Source organism: Cygnus olor, chromosome Z, assembly GCF_009769625.2.
Source record: "Cygnus olor isolate bCygOlo1 chromosome Z, bCygOlo1.pri.v2, whole genome shotgun sequence".
Lineage (NCBI taxonomy): Eukaryota > Metazoa > Chordata > Aves > Anseriformes > Anatidae > Cygnus > Cygnus olor.
In genome coordinates, this window is record NC_049198.1 from 68,365,219 (window position 1) to 68,383,434 (window position 18,216).

General features: G+C 43.4%; 1 protein-coding gene across 2 annotated transcripts in view; it reads left to right on the forward strand.

Annotated features, from left to right (window-relative positions):
* MOB3B (MOB kinase activator 3B) overlaps positions 1–16,637 on the forward strand; it is an 86,932-nt gene extending 70,295 nt beyond the window's left edge. For both annotated transcript variants that reach the window (XM_040541527.1, XM_040541529.1), the window contains one exon: positions 11,264–16,637. In XM_040541527.1, the coding sequence (XP_040397461.1) occupies positions 11,264–11,293 (30 nt within the window). In that variant the 3' untranslated portion in view covers positions 11,294–16,637. The remainder of the gene's footprint in view (positions 1–11,263) is intronic.
* The last annotated feature ends 1,579 nt before the right edge of the window (positions 16,638–18,216 follow it).

Genomic DNA, 18,216 nt, shown 5'->3' on the forward strand with positions numbered 1-18,216 from the left:
GTATGCAATGCTTTATTTCTGCTGCTTTTTACATGTTTTCCTCCACTCCAGCATGTGTTTACTGTGGGGCACAGTCCCTCAGGGTGTCTCAGCTGTGGCATGGGCTGCCCATGGCCCATGGCCCCTTCAGAGGTGTGCCTGCTCTGCATGGGGCACCTCCAAGCACGACCCCAACAGTGACTCTGTCCCCGTGTCCTTGCCTTCTAGCAGCTGCTGCTCTTTCTGAAGTGTTTGTGAACAGAGGAGCCACAGGCTTCTCTGGTTGAAGTTCTGGCACACGGTGGGTTATTTATGGCAGTTTTGGAGCCAGCTGGAAGTGGCTGTGAGTGGCAAAGGGCAGTTGTTGGCCTCCCACCACCCCTGTAGCCCTCTGCTACCAAAACCCTGCCAGTTAAGCCCAGTACAAAGCACTCTCTGCAAAGTAAGGTGCAAGTGTTAGTTACCATATGCAATCCGTTGGGTGAAGCCTTGCATTTTGTTTCAAATTTGGGTTTCTTACCTATCAACAGGTAAACTAATAGCTCTCTTCATGAGTTTCCCTCTGTTGGATATAGTATTTAGTGGATATAGTATTTAGACAGTATTGTGAGCTTGAATTCATCGGTGTTTGTGAAGTGCTCTGGTACCACCAAATAAGAGCTGTAATAAGAGTAGAACTTGCTCCTGGTTCATCTTCCTCCCTTCAGGTCGATCATCAGCTTGTTTATTTTTAAGGAATACAAGCTGCTGCATGCAAGGCAACATAATCCCTTCCAAATACTTCTTGATTTCTTTAGCTCAGCCCAGTGAGCTGAGTCAGAAATCTGATTTTCCTGTAGAGGGAGGTGAGTACCTTCCCTGATACGCGTCTCTTTCCATTACTCTTATCTCAGAGAAAGGCTAACTAGCAGGAATAAAGTGCTGCTGCAGGTGGAGCAGCCTCCCTGTAAAGGAGTTTATCTTTTGAAAGTGTCTGCTAGGTATGACACAGCCTCCGGTCACAGAAGCAGTTTCCCTGGCTCTGCTGCTTCGAAGAAGCTGAATTCCTCCTTCCATTCCTGAAGGCAGCGGGCTCTTTTTGGATGCTGGGTTTGGTGATCACAGAGACTGTTTACTGCTGTGCTCCAGGCTTAGCTGGAGAGGCAGTGAAGTGTCATGAAACCTGAGGATCAGCACAACCACAGCAGCGTGTCCTCTAGTAAAGGAAGGGGGAAAAAACAGGCTTCTGAAAAGCAATAAAATTAGTGCCAGGCAGACATTAAACCACAGTGTTTTTTTTCCCCTGAGCCAGAAGGTGCCTGCCAGACAGACACAGAGGCAAAGAATCCTGCAGCTGTATTTCTCCTCTTTTTCAGTCATTTTAGATTTGGAGGCCTTAGAGATTTGTGGCTGAACCTCAGTGCAAAGCATTTTGTCAGGTAACAGCATGACAACAGGTGAGGCAACAGTTTGCTCCCAACTTCTTAGTGTATGTTGCAGTATCTTGATTTGATTTCTAAATCTCGGCATTTTCACTGGCCTGCTATTTCAGTATGCCTTGTGCTTGTCAGAGTTAGATTAAATTAAAAAGTACACCCCAAAACATGGTGAGATTTCAGTGTTAAATTTAAAGATCTGAGCATAGTGTAAATTCATTCGAAGGAGCAAGGTTCTTAAGACACATTTTTTTTTCCTTGTGGGAGGTGTGGACCTATCTCTTTCTCTCGCTACTGAGCATTACTGGTTAGCATAACCTTAAGGTACATCTCTAAAAAAAATTGTTATTTGGTCTTCTTGCTGTGCAAGTTTGAGGAAGGTCATAGAGGGCCTGGAAATCTGTGCAGGGCCTGTTTATTCAATACGTACTTTGAAACTTGTGTTCTAATAACAAATCTAGGTGGCAAAAACACGTATATTTCAGAACCATGGGCAGGTCAGGGGTTCATCTGGTGCCAAAGAGCTGTGGGAAGTGATGAGCAAGGGGGTCAAACGCTGGCAAATACGATGGAAGGGTTCATGTGGTTTGAGTACATTTGCTTCTCTCTCAGTTACCAGGAATTGTCAAATGCACACATCTATTGGCCAGACAGACAGAGATACCAGCATATGCCATTTTTGTACATTTTTATGTTTAACCAACATAGTGTCCTCTTAGAGAGCAGAGAGTATCTTTTGTGCTCTTTTAGAAATATCAAAAAATACATAGCAAACCAGTCAGATTCCCAGCAGATTCCTATGCAACTTTGAAAACTATTGATTGCAGTGAAATTCCCCTCTGAGGACAGGGATAAAAGACAGAAGAATGTGGCCATCTGCTTTGCTCATACTCTAGAAATCTTTTTTTTTATAATTCCCATCCCTTGAAAACTTTGACCTTTCTCTCAGAAGTAATTTTTTGGTAAACATTTTGTTTTATGAGAACAGAAAGTAATAACTACTTTCGGATGGAGAAAAACAGAGAAGGGTTTTACTTAAGCATGTTGTTATGATAACTGTTAAAATACTGATTTAATTTTGATGTGGAGACAATCAGCTATGGTAGCAAATAGATAATTTGGGGGTTGGAAGTGGTGGCAGTCAGTGGAGCTGCATGCATAAAAATGGACAAACTGGTAATTGCCTTCATGGGGATGGAGTTCATTTGCAGAATAAACAAAGATAATAAGGTCTTCTTTCCTTATTCTCTATAATTTTGAATGTAAAATCTGCCATTGACCTTGTGGCGTGATTGGCTTCTGATAACATTTTCATCCAATATTAGGACTCGCTTAAAAGTAAACACTTACATGTTTTTTGTTTGTTTGTTTGTTTATTTCTCTGGGAAACTTCCTTTCTCAATGGAACTTCTAATGTTTGTCCAAGCAGTCTAGCAAGTAAAGAGATGAGTGTTTAATACACCAACCTAAGCATTAAACTGTGTTCAGGCTTTGTATTTTTTCCCCCCTTATCAAGCTATATTGTATGTTAATTGCAAAAACCCATCATGGTCTGAGTGACAGTAGGATTTCAAAGTTAAAATTCATTCAGGAAATTTCACAGTGAGGTTTGTGTAATAGCTCTACCTTCCCACATTTTATGCTTCAGAGCCAAGTTGCTCCCCTGATTACACTGACGTAAATCTGGGGCACTTTCTTCTCAGTCAGTGGGATTATTTGATATCTTCCCACAAAATTCAGAGGAAAATTGTAGCCCTACAGTCTTGGGCAGTATATTCATGTGCTGTTTTGTCACCAACCCCAGTACTACACAATGTGCTGGTTTTTATGCTTCTGTACCCCATAGACAGGTTTGTGCACACATTTAGCAGAATGGCCAAAAGTGACATGGGGAAAAAGAAGAGTTATTTTTGTATACAGCTGGGATGTAAAAAATGCCTGCTGTATGTGTGGCATTGTTGTGAATAGGCAGTATTTCCACCTCCAGGTCTTTCATCCAATATTTTCTTTAATCTATTTTTAAAAAATCACTTAAGGTATGGTTTCACAGTCATACCACTATAAGCACAGCCTGAAACTGGAAAAGATGGTCCTGCCCTTCCTATCACCCAAGCTACCTATTCCCTGTGTCAGAGCGAGCCTTTGCATTACCATCATCAGACCCAAGGACTGATCAGCTGAACAACACCAGTTCAGCCAAAACTGATGTTTTTGCCAGGATGCTTTCTGGAGCAGTTGCACACAGCCTTGTATCGGCACAAGGCACATGGTGAAAACATGGAGCCAGGGGAAAACGTAATGGTATGACTGTCACCTTCATGGCAGCACAAGCACAGCCAAAAATGTAGTCCTTTCCCTGCGTGCTGGACAAGTGAACATCCCCACCTTAACGTGGCAGCTTGGGCTTGCAGCAGCTGCTTGTGCCGGTGCAGCCACTGGCTGTAGGAATCACACAGAAGTCAACCAACTTCCTTCACCCTGCTTCAGGATGAGCTATTTAGCAGTACTCAAAGCAAATGGTGTTCAGATGAACACTGTGAGTTTCTCGTTTTTACTTTTTGATTTGCCAGGGATAGGTACAGCAAGAATCAGTCCCCAAATCTGTCACTACTGTTCATAAAGCCCAAGTACCCACTGCTAGACATCCAGTTTACTGCAAACAGTACATCTTTTCACAAAATAATTAGCAGTTTTGCTGCCTCTTTGTCTCCCACAAAAAAAAATAATAAAATGTTTATTCATCAGGCAGTTCATTGCCAGAAATGCCGTAGATGTTATAGAAATACTGTAAACATGGCCCATCTGGCAATAGCCACCTCCAGAGCTTACAGTGGAAAAAACAGCGGTAGCAGGCTTAACAAAACATGGCAAACTACTGGCATTTCGACAAGGGCACGTTCAGGTGAAACACGGCCGAGTTAAACAGGATGATTAAATGAGGCTTCTACTGCAGATACATTTTTCAAGCGTAGATTTTAAAACAGAATTATACCTTTCTTAATTCACTTTTTTCTTTTTTTTTTTCCAAATCATTGCTTTTTCTGCTTGGCTATTTTTTATGTTTGTGGTGAAAATGGAATTTGTACTTTTCCAGACCGTTTTCTCCATATATACATCCAGCCTTCGTGAAAGCAACGTTGGCACCCATAAATCAATGGACTGTGAAATAAGCAGTTTCAAACCCTGACATATAAATGATCTGCCAGTCAGCAAAGGAGAGTTTGAGCTTGAAAGCAAAGAACTAATTTCATTAAGTCACTGTGTTTTTGTTACCACTATCCTTCGTAGCTACCCAATTCTGTTTTTATATTGCTATTCATTACTACTGAAGTACAGCCCTTTGGATCCTTCTGAATTGTCCCATTCTACAGCACTTAAAGGAGCAAGACAAGAAGAATATTAGCACATTGTTTTAAAGGTATCTTTGTTTTTTTTTATCCTTCTAGACTTTCCAGTGTGTTTTGTATTCTGTCCAGATGGCTTAAGCTTTAGGCAGGGAACCCATAAGGTTTAATCTTGTTCAGAGCCGTAGGTGGTGCTCCAGAAGGATAGCTGGTCACTCTCTAATTGATCTGTCATGAACAGTTTATGACTCTGAAATCTACCAGTGAAGCTTCCATGTGAAAAACTTCTTTCTGCTCTCCTGGCACATTGGCATTGGGACATCCAAAGGGAGAGCAGGAAACCCTCTTACTGCATGCAGTACTGCTGCAGTAACAACAGATTGTCCTAATGGACAAACAGGCACCCAACTTTCCCGTCCTTCCTCCGACATCTGCCCTCCCACAAAATTGCATGCCACGCCTTCTGCTAGATGGAATTGACCATCAGCCTCTCTTCAAACAAAATTCACCTACCAAGTATCTACCATGCACCTTGTAGAAAAGTGCCTTCAACAGCCTGGTGTGCCAGCAGATGCAGAACAAATGCCTCGTATGCATGTGTGTACAGGTAACGGGGTCAGAGGCTGTGTGTGTGCTCAGTAGTTCTATCTGTGTATATAATGCAGGCATACAGCTGTTCTAAAAATGTTCATAACTCAGGTACTTGTGTGTCAGTTTTATTGTATAAATTCATAGTAGTTTCCCTGAGAGGTTCGTGCTCATGGTTGTTATAAACTCTGTCACTCATTTCAGAGCAGTAGGCTGACGTACTACTTGTCTGGATATTATCCAGAAATAAATAAATAGTAGCTAAGTCAGCTTTAAAGTAGGCATTTCTTTCTTTCTTTCTTTCTTTTTATTTTCTCCAGCTGTTTGCTGTAGTAAGAGTCCCTATTCAGGCAAGGCATGTCACTGCTTCTAACTAGCCATTGGTATCTTTTTTTTTCCTTAAAAAAAAAGAAAAACAAAAGACAAAGAAACCAAGCATTCCCTGCTGCCAGTCCCTTTTTTCCACTTCAACAAGATATGTTGATAATATGCAGCAGGATTTCTTTTACCCTGTACAAATTGCCAGAATTTCTCAACAAATGAATCTGATCTTTAAATGAAAAAGACATAAGTGATATCTGAAGAAATGCCGTATTTGTTCCTCATCTCCTCCACTTCCTGCAAGAAATTACTGAAACAGATGAGAACATCAGGACTTAACGTTGCTGAAAAATAGAATTCTCAACTGTGATGCTTGAAAACAGCAAAGTCACAAGATGCCCTGCAGTGCCAGAGTTTTTGAGTAGATCCTTTCTGGCATGCATGTTTTTAATGACTATTTTTATCACGTCAGCTGCCTTGCTTACACTGAATCCAAACGTACAGTGCTAAGAACAGGAAGGCTGAATGGCAATCCTACTGACAATTTTCTGCGTGTCAGTGATTCACCAGAGGTTTTGGTGTGGTTCTGTTTGGTGCTTCGGATTAGCCATTGTGCCATCTCGTGCTCTGACACAGTTCTGTCTATTTTGCGGTTACATAAGTATATGTTTCTTTCGCTGGTGAGACACTGCATGAATCCTGTTTTAAAGTTTAGCTAATGAATGTAAATTATAGGCTGTTGAATAAAAAGGGCTTCTCCAAATTAGCCCACAGTTCCTGTTTTGTGATAAACAACAACGCGCTTGTACTTCAAAGAGATTTATTAATACCAGATTAAAAGAGTTAGGGTTAACAGTCTAGGATAAAGTGAGAACAGGAAACTTCGAAGGAGCTTGGTCTTCCAACTGTGTTCAGTCCTGCAAAACATTAGAGGAGAAAATAACTATCAGTAGCATCCATTTGGTACTTTTGCAGTTCTTCCTTCACTTTTGTGTTACCAGAAACTCCCACCATATTGCTATAGTAGAAGAGGTATGTCAGTCAAAAAATCCTTTCCATAATTATTTGGCACTCCAGATCAGGTATGATATGAAAAGGAAACCTGATAATGGATAGATAAGCATCCCCTCTACTCTGCTCACATGTGAGCTTCCTGCCCGTGGATTTAGGCCCGTGTTTAAGTTGTTGGCTGAATCAGAGCCAGGATTGCTGGGCTGGAACTACAGCTGGGCACCTTCCTTGGCCCCTTCTGGTGCCCTGTCGCAGATGGGAGGCAGGGTTACAGGTCACACCCCACCGCAGGGAAACTGTCGGGAATAACTGCAGGTGGAACCAGACGGTGGCAAAACTGTCCAGAATTGGATCAAATAGGTTTTTCCATCTATGATTGTAAAAAGTTGAAGAAAATGGGAAAATGTGTTTATTGTGCCATTGTAATAGATCTGTTAGCGTACAAGATGATTTATGTGAAACACCTACCATATTGTAGATTATAGTAGAGAACTGGTGTGTTCTGAGAAATAATTCTGCAAACTTTTATACTAAAGATAGTGTTACCATTTGCTTGTTCAGCCTGCATGACCTCAGTGCCAAGGGAAAGATACACAAAAACCAGCCACAGAAGGAGGTTTGTTCCATTGTTACAGAGGAAACAAACATGCAGGAGGTGAAGGCACATCCTGGGAACAAGAGTTATTTAAGCAAGTCAGTCACCCAAGTGCACGTTGTGTGTATCGGCTGCCTGAACCTAACCCTACTGACAGGTGCATTTCTCAGTGCAATTTCCTAGTCCTGTTGCCACTTGCAGTCAGTTGATAAAGTGCCTTTGTCACCAGTGATAAGGGATTACATTTGCAGACAGGAATATTATCTGTGTCCTGCAAACGCTGCTGTACAAATTCAGGAGTGATCCATGAGGATTATCATCAGGCCATGCTTAGCTTTGAAATAGCTACCGTGGAACCAAGCAGATTGTGGGAGGGATTAATCTAGTCCTAAGCATCATCATAATTGAGACTCATTCAAGGAAAAGAAGTTCTAACAAAGGAAATACCCAAATAATCAATTTGCCTGTTGGATAGCAATTACCGGCCTGTCATTTTTTTTCTATCGGTATGCAGAGACAGTGGCAACTAAAAAAACTGTAAAATAACTTCGGAGAAAGCAATTTGTAAATGAAGATTCAAGGCATGGCTCTAAAAATGCCAAGCAAAAAGGAGTTTTGTAAATAACTTGTTACAAATATGGCTTTAGCATTCCTATCCGGGTTAATTAGCTGTCTGAATATAGATCAGTTGTGCAACGCTGGATCTTAGAGCGCGTGATCTGCGTTACTCCCAGCAAACAGCCTCCTTTGTGACCAGGATACTGAGACCTTTGTCTGCACGATGGTGGTTTGTCAGTTGTTGAAATCTTCGTGGGGAAAACCACAACAGCAAAAGAAGCAGAAGTCATGATCCGTGCTCGTTTCAGTGAGGGCAATTAGCGCACCAGTGGCATCCTCACAGGGTGATGTTGTTCATGCTGCTCATGTGTGTGAATTCACCCGCTCTCCCATCAGCTTTTGCGGACTGTGGATCCCCATTGCTTCCATTAAATGCTGGTGCTGGGGTGACGTCTGGTTTTTTATGCCCTACATTTTCTGACTCTTACATGCGTTGCAACACTGTTTTCTTAGAAGAACATCATTCTTTGGTGGGGAACCCATCTTCATGTAGTCCATTCAGGTTTGTTCAGTGTGTCCCCACGGGTAGGTTTGTCCCATTGAGAAGAGACTTCTTCAGCTGCTCATGAACTCTGTCAGGTGGCAGATGGATTTTTTCCATCCTCTCCTCACTTAATTTGCAGGTGAACTGGGGAGCAGAAGTTAAAATAATTGGGTATAGATCTAAATGCTGAATGCATCTTTCATACTTATTAGGATAGTGGTGAGGGGGCGAGGATCAGACATCCACCAGAGATAAAGAATGTGTGTTGTCTTCTTCCTTCTTCTGGGAAATCTTGTTGGAAAAGATTTTTTTTTCTTGTTTTGAAACTTCCTGAAAAGTAGTAAGGGAAGCATGCGTCTGTGAAAGCACAAATAGCAAGGAGGCAGGCAGGCTAGAAAAAAACAGCTAGAAATAGGTCACTCTCACAAAGCATTGACCAACTTGCTGTTCGTAGGGTCACAGGTTTTCTTTCTTTTTTTATTTTCTAAAGCATTTTCAGCTCATTGTCTGAAATAAGTAGAAACGTGCATATATGTACAGGAATGCAGTGTGACCGTGTTTGTATATTTCTGTGTCGTTTACCTATGACAATCTAGGCCAATATAGAAGAGGTTTCTGTGCATTAGAGATAATGATACTCTGTAGGTTTCAAGGATTTCCTGACTTGCAACTTTGAAGACCCTTTAAGCAGAAGCCGGGAGAAAACTTGCAGAGCCTTCTGCAGCAATGTTGTTGTGACAGGGGTGGGTGGGGGAAATAGGAGTTGGGGGGACAACGGTGGACATAGGGGACCATGAGTGTGATTGTATAACCAAGCAACATCACAGAAGTGAAGGGAGGGACAGGCATGGGCAGAACTTGTGTTACTGTAAGAGAGAATTTCTGTCCTAACTGCAGAGCTCAGAGTGGCATCATAGCTTCACGGGTTAGGACACCTGGGCAGTGAAACTCGGAGGGGCAATTTATTGGTGCCGAAACATTTCAGACACTCACATAGCAAGCTGGTTTAAAGCACTGTAGTTTACAGATAACCCAGGCTCCTGCTCTTTCTTTTGCCTGTATACATTTACCCACGTCTCATCTCCTACCTCCGACGCTACTTTTTTATTTAGGAGTGGAAATGCATTTTACGTGTTGAATGAGTTGCTTACGATGTTTTATTATTCCATTGAGAGGGGGAGTCTGCCTCCCACTGCTCCCGAAGGAGCATGGCCAGGTTTTTTACAGTGACCCTGGTACTGCTTTATCGTCCTGCTGCTTTTGCAGAGATAGATGCCGCTGCCTGCCCATAAGCAGATGCTGGGCAGCAGCTGCAGCAAGGAGCGGTGGTGCTGCATCACACAGACTATCTTCAGACAGGGGAAATAGAAGATTTTCCTGCAGAAGATGCTGCGCGAGCGGCAGTCCTTCCCCGAGCCATAGCAGAAAGCCTGGCACCACCGCGTGGAGGCAGCTGGGAGCACAGAGACACACTGCGGGTCCCGGCTGGCAAATACACCCTGGGGACACCGCCGTGCCACCAAAACTCCCAGGTGGCAGAGCACATCCAACATTTGACATGAAAAGGGGACAGATCCTTCCATGCCAATTTGCCTTTGTCACCTTTAACAAATGAGAGGGAGAATCAAGTACCCGTTTGGATTACTGTGTGGATCACTGTGGGTATTACAGATTACTCTATAAATTGCTGTACTAGTTGCATTGTCTTTATAGCAGCTGCAAATGACAATATCCCATTCTGTTACCTGCATGACAGCAAAATAACAGGTGATGTAAAATAGTCCATGAAACAACCAGAAATAAAAACCAATTAAAACTCTGGAAGGGGAAAGAAATCCTACAATTCCATTTTTTAAGTAATAAATTATCTGCTATGCCCAGAGACAGCCAAGAAGGCCTTTAATTAGATTCTGATATAAATAACAAGTTATTCAAGCAAGCTAAGATTTTTAGAAACTTCTGCCAACTTGGTAAATCTAAATAGATTTTCCGTAGGAAATGCTGTACAGGTCTAGAGATGCTGTGAAAGAGGAGCCAAAGGCACAATCTGCATGGCCCCACTGACCTGTAGGTGCTTCAGCCCTTCAAGCCTGACCTCAAATCTGGGGCTTCTTTCCTTATTCCTACATCTTTTACCAAAACCCATACAAAATAACAGACTTTTGATCTTAACATGCCCACCCCTGTTCCCACAGAAGACTTGACCTTTGTTCAGAGCAAGACACATTTTCACCTCCAAATTCTGACAGGAAGTTAGAAAAGAACAGATCCATCTGATAATTCTTTCCAGCATTTCTGCTGACCAGCATGAAGGATTGTATAGAATAGGATAGTCAGCTACCAGACAGTGTGCATCAAAATGCCTGTAAATAAGTCAAATCAAATAAAATCCTATCGTGGATCCCAGGCCCCAGTTCCTAATGCAGTCTGAATACTCCCAGATGCCATCATAGTCAAATTCCACAGCTCTGGTCGAGTCCTGGAAGAGCCTTGCCCTGTGTGTCCATGTGCAGGCAGAAATTATTAGGTAAAAATGTATCTCCACGTTTCCTGTTGGCTGCAGGTGCAGTGACAACAGTTGGAATCCTTTTTCTTACGTTAAGTTAGAAGTTTTCTACCTCGGAGTACGTTTTCAGTTGATTTATTCCTTTTGTGTGGGATGCAGCACCATTTATATGGCAGGGCTAGGGAATTAGTGAGGTATTAAAGCTGTCAACAGTGACAGAATGCAGCATGCTAATTGCCAATTACATTCATTGTCCTTGAAAGTGACAGAGAGGAGCAGAAGGATGGTGGCATATAAAACTAGGTGAGTTTGCACAGATGTCGAAATGGTAATTGGGAAGAGGAATATGCATAGTTTACAACAAATGCCCTTTGCTATTTAATCCCCCTTCTTGTTTTACAGAAAGAGATGACAACCAGGATGTGTCACTAAAAAACACCCACTGAAGAAAAGCAAAGTCCAATTTTCGTCTTGCTGCAGAGTTCAAGAACATGACAGCCCTCGCAGAATGAACCTGCTTGTTAATCCAGGAAAGCTGAGAAGTTGGGAACCACAGTTACTTTCACAAAAGCTTCCCACTGCTGTCTGTGTGCTTAACCCTGAATATGCTGCTAGAACCTCATCTGAGCAACATGGGTTAGTGAGAAAAAGAAGAATCAACTTCATATTAGTTTTAGCTCCTATGTTAGGGATAAGAAACCTCTTCAGCCACGAATGATGACAGACCATCTTCCTGCTGCTAAAGCTTTACTGAAATTTGGGCCCCTGGGCTGACCTCCAGATTCATTGTTTTAAAACAAGACTATTATTAGCTGCAATGTTGTTTTCTTTTTCTTTTGTTCCTTGGTATGTGCTTTGTTTCGTAAGCATGGCAGAATATCACGGCAGCCTGGAATTGCAGAAGACTCACAGCCTTTCATGTCTCCCTCCCTTCACCACCACCCAAGGCTTGGCCACCATTCCCAAATTCCAGTGAGCCGTGACTTTCCAGTCCCATCCGTTTGCTGATCAGATGGTTTGTGCTTGAGTGTGACTCATAGTGGGGTGACAGAGGGGCAGCCTCTGATCCCAGCTACATGAGTAGGAATCCAGATACAGCACTGCAGTGTTGATGTCTTGCCTTTGAATTCTTACTGTGACGGACAGGAAATCTGATCGGTGTTGCTGCATTACATAAAAAAGCAATTCAGTAGTCAGCGTTGTCATAAAATACCCTATGAAGTGCACTGATCTGTCCTGTAATTGATGTCCTCCTATCCCCTTAGAGAAAAGAACCCACCCATTCACCTTAAAGTGTTATCTTTTCAGGGAGAAATAAATTTAATTTTGTTAACCAGGAGATAAAGATACAGTAAAGATGAGTAATATAACTGTCAGGGCAGGAGGGACTGAGTGAAAATCTCTGTTGCGTCTAAACAGTGTCCAGCCGTGTGGCTCCTTTCCCCACTGGAGTAGTTCACATTTTTTTTCTGCACTTCCCAGTCCAACTTAATAACACATTGGTGGACAGCCTGGAAGGCTACATTGCAGTAAATCCAGTCTTCTATGTAAATATGCCCAATAAAAGGCTTTTCTTTTCTTTTTTTTTTTTTTTATAAGCAATACTTAACAGATCGCAAGAGAGATTTAGCTGAATAAATGGGGATCAAGTGGAACACGCCTATGTATTCTGTGCCTTCTAATGCATTTTGCACATTTTTGTTATAGTGAGAGATTACTCTTCCTTGGTGAGTGCTGAACCCTGTTGCTGCCTTCCCCTCAAGTGTGTTGGTTTTGTTTATTTCTTCTGAGGCATTTTCAGAAGCAGATCTCGTAAAACATCCAGTGTCTGGGACATTTGAAATAGGGGTGTAGCAGAAATTGAGTATAACAGCAACCCTTTCCTAGCTCATGTTGTGGTGTATTCTGATTTGCTTGCTTGCTTAAAACAGAGCTTGTAAGTGTTGGTGATCACATCCTTGCTGGGACAAAGGGCCTTTGTGAACATCCCATGTAGCTAGGTGGAGGCACTTCTGCATCTTTAGGACGACACAAGGAGCATTGTCCTTTGCTTTCAAGGGACTGGGCTGGAGTGTCCTACCTCCTTCAGTGGTCTTTGCAATCAGGTTAATTCTCTGGGGACTGCAATACACATATAATTTCTGGGGTGCTGGCACTCTTGCAGGATAAAACTAGCTTGTGCAATTCACTGCCGTAGCTACTACTGAGCTTAGCTGCTTCATATTAAAGACGGAGGATAAACGTGTCTATAGAAGAAGACTTCACAGGACGTGTGGATGAGGACTGCCTGGAGTTACAACATCAGTTACATGTGGCAGGGTTTCTCCTACCCTGCTGCGAAGAGCACGGTCACTGCCCTGCTGCGCTTGAACTTCACTGCAGTCAGTCCCATCTAGTGATCCTATGGCTGGGCAGCACTGCCATGCTCTGTGCTAAAGATTAATGAAAAGATCAGAGGCACTACATAAATTGAAAAAGATAGTATTTTATGCATAAAATAATCTACTCTTCATTCTGTTGTGCTATCTACCATGTGCTGTCTTCAGTCTAATTGCTGTAGTGCAGTCTGAAAACACAGCAGAATTTGTTCCTAGTTGCTTTTAGTTACTTTTAAATAATCTTCTTGTAAATGCATTAATCTCAGTGTGTTTGCAAAACTGCTGGAGTATTTTCCTTCTTCTAACACAGTCTTTCAGTTTCCTAAACTCTTGTGTTCCCTTCTGTGGTGAAGCATGTGTTGCGAGACAAAGGAGGGAAACGCAGAGTGGAAGGACTCCTGAGGGACTTGTGTTGGACCTGGACAAAATTCCTGTGAGTCTCACTGAAAAGCCCTTCCAGCCCAGGAGCTTAACCAGCCACAGAACGTGCTCGGTTTGGTTACTCGCTCTGGTGCTTTGCTCCAGCTTGTATTTTCCCCGTGAGCCTGTAGCTATTGCAGTCAGCACCCGTGGTGTGGTGACGGGCACTACTGGCCCAAGTCCTGGCGCAGGAGGCAGGGGAGCGGCTTCCTGGCACCCTCCTCATTTCCCATCTGTGCCAGGCTAAGTGTGGGCTCATGTCTGGGCATCTCAGACCTGCCTGCTGCTGGAGAGACCGTGGAGAACCCAGGAGGCAGGCTGGAGTTTGCCAGGTGATGAAATAAACTTCCTGCACGTGGCGGGCTTGGGCCTTTGCCCAGCTGTCTCCCAACAAGCCCTGCCTTTGCTGCAGAGGTGTTGGGCCAAGGTCTCACCATCTCGTGCCATCTCTCCCTTTCCTGTGCCTAGTATTTGATGTCCTGGCAGGAATGATGTCCGGAAGGTGGCATCGCTGCGTGGCAGTGCCGTGTTCCCTTGTTTCCTCCTCCCCTGGAGGAGAGGGGCCGCACCCTGTTGGATCCAGATCTGACAGATTCCAGCTTCGGCAGCAATTTGCTCAGGGCCACATCCAGAGTCTTGTTTCGGTTGTTAATCACAGGTCCCGATTTATGCAATTCCTCAGGATATGTTATGAGAGCCGTAGCTTAAATGTGATTGTATGCAAAGGCACTCATTTTGCCTACTGAGAAAATCTTTCTGCTTGATCTTACCAATTATATGTGTTCCTAACCATTCCCCAGCCTGTGTTTTAACAGCATTTCATGTGGTTCTGGGATTATGTTTTTTGTTTTGTTTGGTTTTGTTTTATTTTGTTTCTTTTACTCACCTTTCCAGTCTGTCAATTAGGTCTTTTTTTTTTTCCTGCCTAAAAAAAAAAAAAATCTCTTGAGTCTGGCAGTTACCTTAAGAGATGCTGTTAGTGCTGAGCTTCAAGGCAATGTAATTGGGATCACTTTAATTGATTGAGGCCACAGCCAACTTTACTTCAGAGTGTGAAAGGCTCCTGTGATACCAAAATTGCCTTCAGTGATTATAGACTTAATAGCCTTCATTGATTTGTCTCTGTAATAAGGGATTTTGTAATGAACTGCTGCTTTGTGTGAACATAGGTTAGTGCTACACTGCAGTGACAACGTAACTTGAAAAAGATCTTAACCTCTCCTGGGCTGTAGGAAGGATAGAGTCCCAGGGACTACTGGGGGGCTTTTTTGCTGATAGCAGTGAAATTGATGATTTCCATTGGATTTGAGAGAAGGTGGGTACCTCTGGAAACGAGTTTTGCCAAGAACTCAAGCTCTAAGCAGCAAAGCTTGCACCATACAAGGTGTTCAACTCTCCTGACTCGTTAATGACAGGGCAGGGAGACAGGAGACAAGCAGTTAATGTAACTCGGTGGGACCTACAGACAACTACTGAAGAAAAGCAGAGACCTAAGGGGTGAATGCTGAACATCCTTGCAGCAATCATGCACAGGAAAATTCCCAGGGCTGCGTGGGAAGGACACGGGGGGAATGGTGCCCTTGGTATCTGGGAAGCAAGTAGCCAAGTCGCTGTTAGCAATATCCTCTCAGGTCTTTGCTCTTGCCAATGGGGATTCCAGGGTGTTTCCAGCTAAAGGTGGCCTTCTCTCAGCCAGAGAGATCTAGATGAAGGTCCAAGGTCTCCAGTTGCTTTCTCTCATAAATATGGAACAGGGTCTTCAGCACCTTTGCACTTGGGTTGAATAAATTACACGTTCTGGAGCCACCCACAAAAGGCCATTCCTTCTGCTTCTTGTCATTCCTACATGTTCTTGGGGTTTCTGAAAATACCTTGGGTGTGAGGTCTTAGAGCTGACCTTCTGCCTCTTAATTTTCTCTGTACCTCTCCAAGGATGATGTTGTGTTGAAGATGAGCTTTCTCGCCTCCCTCTGCCTCCAGAAGGGATAGCTCTCACCTATGCCCTCTGAAGAGATACCACCATGGGTTGGTTTTCCATTTACTCTTCAGAAGAGCAGAAGCAGAGGGCAGGAATTGCCTTCAAGCGCTGCAAAACAGGATGCACTATGTATAAAACAGGAATATGTTTGCTACTATATGACATGCTTCAAGTGCTTTAGAAAGGGGATAACACTGGGGGATCAGATGTAGACAAGTGGACAGTGATCAGACATTTTTTTCCTATATCTTGGGAGAAATTAAAGGCATTTTTTAATAATTACACAAGTAGTTCCAAGGGCAAAGTAAGGCAAATCAGTAGTAAGAACCTGGTAGCGGTACACATTTAAATCCAAAATGATTAAACTTGATTTTTCATATATTTCATGCTAACGAGAAAAGCAGTGTTTTTCAGGGTTTTAATCAAATAAGCTTGAGCTCTTAAAAGTAGTTACTTCTTTTCTGTTTTAATTAGTTTTCCTGTTTTAAAGACAGATACAACATAGTAAAGAGATGCAAAAATATTCTCCCAGGGGAAAAGTAAACAACACACACAAAAAACAACAACAACAAAAATAAAAATAATTACTTTTCCAGTCTAATGTGTGTGTGCGTGTGCATGTATGTTTTGGTGAGGATGTTGATGTGGAAGTATCGGTGTGTAAATAGGTACGCGTATACTCCCCACGCATTCCCACAGAATATGTATTTTTCTTTTGCTATTTTTAAGGGGATATTTCTAACAAATAAGTGCTTAATTCCTTTTCCTTTTCATCAGTGCTGTTTGGTGTTTGAATATTTTTTAATGTCAGATGTGTCTTAGTCTCTTTTTGTTCTGCTTGTTGTTAAATGGGGATTCAGCTGTGTGAGAAGAGAGACCAACACTAACTGCTATAGTCATTAAAAGAAAAGGACACCGTGAAAGACTGCTTTTCAAATCAATCCTGGTGGATGATGCTATAAAATCCAAATATCACGAATAAAAGAAACATAATCTCGCAGGAGTGTTGTGAAGTTGTTTGGAATCTTAATTCTCTGGGAAGGAAAATGCTAGTGTTTTCCATGCTGCAGGGTGAAATTTCTTGATAGATTCATGTGCCTATGTGCTGTACGGGAGCATAGCTGCAGGGGGAGGGGAGTCGGGGCACCTGTGGTGCTGCAGGGAAATGGGAGAGCAGGAGCTGGACATGGGTCAGTTATGGAGCTGGAGGGGAGCAGTGAGGCGAGGGAGAAGGAACTGGGGTCAGTAGTGGCTTTGGGATAGGCAGAGACAGCCCACGAGAGAAGACCTGACACCAGACTTGGGGTGAGGAGCTCTCTTTGGGCTCCTCTTTGGGGAGCTGAGTGTTAGGATGCTAGGATGGGTGGAGTAATTAGAAAACAGGAGGCCCGTGGGGTTTAATAAAAGAAGCAGAGCCCTGCACCTGGGGACAGGCTGGGGCCATCCAGCTGGGCAGCAGCCTGGCAGAACAGGGCCTGGGGGGCCTGGTGGACACTGAGCTTACCATGACCCATCCACCATCCCCAGCAGCAAAGAAGGCCAAGGCCTCTGGGGCTGCAGTAGCAGGAGCAGGAGTGAAGCAGCAGGGGAGAGTGCAGGCTGGCTGCCTCTTACACTGGAGAAGTTGGGTCAGCTGTGTCTTCTGCTGTCACTGGGATGGCGTGGCATTGTCTGCTGCTGCACAATGCGGTGGTGAAGCAGGATTCGGCCTTCCCTGTTGCATGCAGTGCTCTGTGCAGCTCCCAGGGCCAGCACAAAGCAGCAGCGAGGGAAAACAAGCAGGAGATGCCGTGGAAGACAGAGAGCTCTGCGTGATTGAAAAGGTGGTTCTCACATGTGGCAGATGAACCTCATGATTTGAGCCCTTGCATTGCATTTAATAGATCACAGCAATTTAGAGCAATTTGATTTAATTGGCTGGTAATCCGAAGGTGTCACACGCCAGGTGCATGTGTTTGCATGGCACCGTTATCAGCAGAGTAAAAGCCGCATGTTGCCCACGTCCCTGAAAACCATGCACCATGTAATTATCAACCATTCAGTAATAAATACAACACAAGGAGTGGCAGCGGTTAGGAGGGGAGGTGGCATCTCGTTGCAGAAGCAGTAAATCAAGCCACTCTCCTGCTGTAAGAAGAATTACATCACAGTCTAGCAGCCTTTTGCTGCAATGGCGTGCATTTCTCTCACAGTCTTTTGGTCTCTCCTGGGCTCAGGAGGTAGAAATCAGACGCTTTCACAAATTGTTCTGTTCTGATTCCTGCCGATGAGTGGTTATTGAAATAAATGTATTTGCAATTTATGCTGTGCTAATGGAAAGAGAGAATCACCTGCTTTTGACTTCACTGGATGAGAGTTTATCTTAGTGAATGATCAGAGGAACACACAAACCATGCAGTCTCGTAACTCTCACACTTCACACACTTGAGGTGGCTTCAGCAGCACACATCTGTCAGAGCTGCACAGTTAGGCCTAAGAAAAAGTCACCTGGTCTCCCATTTGCCACCATAAAACTGTGTTAATGCCATGCCCAATTAATCTGCCTGCTTGCTTAATTTTTAGGTAGTCACAATATGATC